This window comes from Fringilla coelebs (genome assembly GCF_963513975.1).
Source record: "Fringilla coelebs genome assembly, chromosome: 11".
In the NCBI taxonomy this organism is placed as follows: domain Eukaryota; kingdom Metazoa; phylum Chordata; class Aves; order Passeriformes; family Fringillidae; genus Fringilla; species Fringilla coelebs.
In genome coordinates this window covers 13,314,997-13,321,078 of record NC_140037.1, presented here as the reverse complement: position 1 = coordinate 13,321,078, position 6,082 = coordinate 13,314,997, and the positions used below count along the sequence as shown (strand labels likewise).

The following is a 6,082-nucleotide window of genomic DNA, read 5'->3' as shown; positions in this document are numbered from 1 at the left end:
TTGCTTTTATACAACCTTCATATAGCTACAAAGATACAAATATATATGAAGAATATATAATCAAAAATCAGTTTGGCAACACCATCAGGCACTTAGAAAGATTCTGATTAATTTCTGTATACTCCTTGCTCATCATCTCAAAGAGTGATGGCTGCTTTTTTTTTAAACCCTAACCAGCATTAGCACTAAATCAAACAGCAATGCTCATCTACAAGAAAAAAATTTCTTACTTAATATTTTAGTATAGTAACACCACTTGTGCAAAGCAGCATCTAAAGATGGTCTAATATTACCAGCAAGAAGACAGTTCATTTCTTCTCTGTGTCATTGTAACAAACTGAAATGAAATACAATGAAGGTGGCTAGCAGCATTAGTTTTTTGGTGTCATCACTAACATAAACCAAAAATAAAAGGACTAATAAGTTGGAAATTATGAATATGTGAAAAAGAAACCACCACAATTGCTGTGACCTCTCCCAGGATGTTACGTGCACTGCCCGGTTACTCAAAGGTGCTAGGTGATTTTCTTCAAGCCTGATGTTTACACAAATTTTACTTGTCCACTGAAAAGGAACTAAATTAGCTTTCAAAATGTTTTACCTTGCAGCATTTTTGGCAATTTTGAAATTGCCTAAAGGCTCAAACTTTTCAGAAGTTTTCTGTCACATTACATTCAGCACTTCTTAATTTCTTACAAACAGTATTCCTTGCCTAAGAAAATAGCAGTTAAAAGGAGAAAGATTCTTTCACTTCTGTCAACTAATTTTGAGTCACAGCAGCATACAATTTAAGATACTGCTAGGCACACACTGTGTGGGTATTGGCAACTGGAAGAATGAAAAAGGGAAAAGAAAGATCCATTTTCCTTTAATCCCAACCAGCAGCTGTTAGCAATTTTCTTTAGTTATCACTGTAGGACATGATGGATGGGAAGGCTCAATCTGCTAGGAACTGTGTATAGTGTCCAAATGCTCTCCAGGACTGTTGTTCAACAGCACATTCAGTTTAACTGGGGACTACAGACTGCAAGAGGTAACAGATAGCTCCTGGGAGAATCTATCATTCTTCAGAGAAGCTGTCTGATCAAGGGGTAATACCTGAAAGAACCATTGCATGATCTTTTGCAATATAGTTTGTGCATCAAGTCGTTGAGAAGAAAGAACATTAACTCAAGTGATAACTCAAACCAAAAAATCTGCATAAAACATGTTGAGATATTACCATTTTAAGACTTTCCATACACTTTGCAACACAGAGAAACTGGATACACAAAAACATGCAAGTCAAACAAAGTTATCTACAATAAACAAAACCAGAATACACTTATTTCAAGACTTAAAACATTAAAATATTCATCCAATGCTAAATAGGAGCAATAGAATAGACCTAGCCATGTAATTCCATAAACATTTCAATTGGCTTTCAGCCTTTATTCCCCATCTCTTTTAACTTGTTTTTATCATTTCAAGCCACAAACTTAGTAAATGGCCCATGAGCCAAAATTCAAATAAGGCATCTTCCTCTCTCTATTAATAGCAATGCTCCCAGGATTTGTGGTTATATATGCATGTAGCTGCACAGCCTTTTTCCATAATTACATGGGATGTCCTCCTCCCAAGGATAAAGCAGGATGTTAACTGCTCCAATAGCACATTCTGAGGAGACATGCTTCTTCCTGAGCACACCTATCCCATCTGGGCTGCACACTCATTTAAGAGCTTGCTCTGACTCTGACCAATCTCCTTCCTGGAAGTTGTGCCCCATCATTATCACATGTACCTCTCAACTCATCAGATGAAATTCAACAAATACCAAGTCTTACAAATATAAGCCCAGTGAAATAATTAATGTGGTCCCTGGACAAAAGCTACATTCCAAAATACAGAATCTAATATTTTGAATTATCTTTTGAAACGCTCAACTAATCATCACACCCATTTTGCCCCAAACTTTTAACAGACACTATGAAAAAAGCTGGAAATACCTCATCAAACTTAGAGATACTAATCCCAGAAAACTTCAAAGACATACCAATATATTTTAAATGACATAGAAGAATATGGGCAGAGCTCAAGAACTTTATTTTATAAAGTCCTATGTTTTACAAACACAGAAGAAGGTAGCCAATGCAAAGCACAAAATACAAAGAGTAAAGAGGTTTCTTTATCTAAAAACACCTCAAACCACTGAAGGAAGCAAACTGCACTAGAAGAAGTTTACAAGTAGTCTTCAAGGGAAGTACCATGTAAAGCACACTGCATTAATCTAGACCTGACATTATGAGGGCATGTCTCACTGTAGCAAGGTCTGTACTAAACACCAGATCAGAGACAGAACATTAAAGTAAAACATCAGATGTCACAGCCACTGTTCTACTGATCTGGGAAAGGCAGACTCCAAAGTGAGCAGGAACTGTGAACCTGCTTAATAAAGGCCATTCTTGCAAAGTCAAAAAATCATACATCCAACACTTTCATCCCTTCATTAAAATAGAAATACTAAAAAGGAGCACTCCATAACATATCCCCATTGCTTCTGACTGACATGTTGAATAAAAGGTAAAAGAAGAACTTCAGCAGAGATAATTAGAGCAACGAAGATCTTTCAGCACAAAGCAGCAGAGCTGAAGAGCCTACCAACCGGAGAGTGAACTATTTTGTTTGCTACTTAAACAGCCAGATGCTGTGAGCTGACTACTTCCTTTTTTGAGGCATAGAAAAGTTTTCATCTAGAGGCCATTCTGAGAAACACCTCACCCTGTGTTTAAGCATATAGCCCAGCAGAAATCACTGATAAAGAAAAACAAAAAGTGTGTATTTGCTGGGTTTCCTTCTGAACTTTTCAGAGAAAATGTCCATTTAATGCAGAGAGCAAACAAGGATGTCAGTCTAATTAGATTTTGTTCTGTCATGCTCCTGATCCTGTCTAAGTACTCCTCTGAAAAAAATCTGATTGATGATGAAGGCACAATTATACAAACCTTAACATTCTCTCTAAATGTAGCTATGCAAAAAAGGGAGAGAAGATAGGGAAAACAAAGGTGAAGTATATTTCTCTTCAAATAATTAAGTCAGTTTATTTTCCAACAGCCATATAAATTTAAAATATGAAATAACAATAATACAGCTATAGAATCTACGTTTTCTTTCAAAGCAGCAGCATATAAAACATATAAAAGCTAAAACCTCAGCACAAGCTTCAAAAAACCAAGGACTGAGTGAATTTTGCCAAAGACATGAAACCGACAAAATACAGTACACAAAAATACTGGAATGCATAAGATATAAAGCTACACATTTTAGGTAAAGAAAGGCGTTTTAAAGGATACAAAATTTGCAAAATTAAAGGATGGGACTTGGGGAAGAGTACCATGAATACAAAGAAGTTGGCAATTAATACACATAGATGGAGTGAAGAAACTGGCAGTTTCATATTTAGCATTCAGTTTTCAGGTTCACGACTTCACTTTCTTAGCATCTTTTTTTCCAGAGTTCTCAGCAGCCAAATCTGCTTTTCTCTTCTGTGACTAAAGAGAAATAATAAGCATAAATTTTACAAGATGGCACTACAAAAAAAAAAAACTTAAATACATAACTGATTATTCAGAATGGAATGTACGACCCCAATGCATTCTAGATTTCAGTTCACCTTTGAGGGATATAATGGAAATGCAAACATTAATCCCTGATGTAGACACTTAATTCTCCTACCCTTCTATATCCTTAAAATCATTACATGGTCTCAGTGGTGCAGGCACCACACATACCATGAATTGGATGAAAAGATCAGGACCTTGACTTACACACAATTCTGTTCTGAAGATGACAAACCTTCAAAATAAAAGTGCACTTTCATTTCTTCTTCCAGCAACTACGATTTAGGGGAGGAAAAAAATCTGAGAAGAAACTGAAGCAACCTGTGATGTACGTAAGTAGGCAGAAGGTAGGCAGTGCAACTTTCTAAAAAAAAGTCTTCCTCTGCTACTTAAACAAAAGACTTCTCAAAAAAAAAAAAAAAAGCCCTCAAATACTATGCATTGGGAATACCTACCTAAGCAAATCTATTTGTGAACAGACAAATATTTCAGTTTAATCTCTCACCTCATGGTTTCTACTAACACAATCAGTGCCTACAATTATCTTTTACATTTTTTTTAAATATATAATTGAATTCTCCCCCACTGGAAGTAAAGTAAGTGCTGCTAAACATACTGCTGTAACTTTTGCTCCTCTTTTCTTCTTTTCAGCTCTTTCTTTTTCCTCAATTTCCATATTTTCTTTTTCTATTAATGATATGAGAGTATTGCAGCGTCTCTGGAACTCCTAAGGAAAGAGAACACATCAAATTTTTAAGTAAATTATACAACTTCTCTTGCTTACATAAGTATCTTCAAAATCCTTTAATTTCAAAGCACTTACATTTTCCTAAAATATTCAATAATACTGATCATTAGCTTAGTTACTATTATCTGTCTTTCCCTCAGTGTAACCTTTAAAAACAGGAAAGGATTTACTGTCCTCCTGACAAGGAGCTTTCAGGATTCTGTCTTCCAAACTGACATTCCAAAGACTGATGTGATCTTTCATCTTGGTTAATGAAGCAAATTACAGCCTACCAGCATAGTACGCCAGATTTTAGGGAAGATGTCTTCAAGTATATCTTTAAAGCAGAGAGAAAAGGAAGCAAAGCTATCTTAAGCAACACTTTTCTGTGGCACACAGACTAGGGAAGTTTTTTTGTGAAGAGACACAGTAGAGCAGCAAATTGGCCAAAAATCTATTCAGTCTTAAATTGTAAACTCACTGTTGTATTTTTATTCAAACAGGACCATAAATGCTGTAAATGCTTTTAGCATCAAGACTTGCAAGCCCATCAGGACTAAATGCCATAAGGTTGTTTACATATTAAGAAGTGTTTCTAATACAACTCAAAATATCTGCATTGCAGTTACTAATGGCTGCCTTGCTTAATAGAACTTACTTGACTTGGACAGTTTCCTCTAACCCATTTAAAAGAAAAAGATCTCTTACAAAACATCTAACAATGCCTATTTTTATTATAATTATTCAGTATATTCTATGTACTATTGAGAACATGCTTCCATGGGCTTTTCTTTCCAACTCAAAGCAGGAACCTCTCTTCTGAGGGAAAAAAAAGGCCAAAAAATATGTTTTTGAAACACAGGCTATCCTAGAATTACCTAGTAGCACATATCTTAACCTACTATGGGTCCATTTGCAATGAAGTGAACAGGTGACCTTTTTGCCCAGAAATTAGTCTCTACTTTCTCAGCATCTGTAAGCTGGATATTGCTTCAGCCATCATGGATAAGACAGCCTTGGTGCTTTCCTGATCTGAACCTTCCCAAACAGGCAGGCATGTGACTCATTTTGGAGACATTCAAACCCTCAAGCTGAACCAGTCTTTAAGTTCTACAGTTTCCACAGATTCCTCCACAAAGGATGCTCCATGGCCTTGGGCCAAAGTCATGTAGTTCAGAATGGACAAAGAGAATCCTACCACCACCTGAATTCTTTTTATCAGACACACACATATAAAAATCCTCAGGACATTTTTCTTTACAAGTCCCCTCCAGAAATGTTCCAGTGTCACGCTTGTAGCTTCACCAACAGAGTACTCTAATAAGTCACTTTTATCACATCCCTGTAGCAATAACCCCACACCCTCCAGTAAAGGTCAAACCATGAATTAGGGTGCCATGCTTGTGCCCTGATATGTACCAGTCCTTCTGGATCACTTCAATCAGTAAACTCCCTCAAATTCCACCCAAACAACAATGTTCAGATAAAAAAAGCAACAACTCTGATCAAACTTGAGTTCAAGCCATCCCAATACATATTGCAACCCCAAACACGGAACAAAAGAGAGCCTCTGTCCCAAAAACCTACCCTCTACAGATGAACAGAGATGAAAAAAGACCAAAATAGAATGATGATTGTCAACATGCCACAAGTATTTTACATCATTTATATTTGTGTACATTGCACTCAGGAGCTGAGGTAAAGAGTGATGAAAAGCTTCTTCACCATCATCACCTGGATTTTTTTCTAGCGTACGAGA

General features: G+C 36.3%; 1 protein-coding gene across 1 annotated transcript in view; it reads right to left on the bottom strand.

The window, feature by feature from the left end:
- Window positions 1-2,065: 2,065 nt before the first annotated feature.
- The window catches only part of SMARCA1 (SNF2 related chromatin remodeling ATPase 1), a 29,672-nt gene continuing 25,655 nt past the window's right edge, over window positions 2,066-6,082 (bottom strand). Inside the window, exons 23-24 of the mRNA XM_084213261.1 lie at window positions 4,213-4,323; window positions 2,066-3,527 (exon numbers count right to left, since the gene is read on the bottom strand). Coding sequence (XP_084069387.1) covers window positions 3,456-3,527; window positions 4,213-4,323 — 183 coding nt within the window. The 3' untranslated portion in view covers window positions 2,066-3,455. The remainder of the gene's footprint in view (window positions 3,528-4,212; window positions 4,324-6,082) is intronic.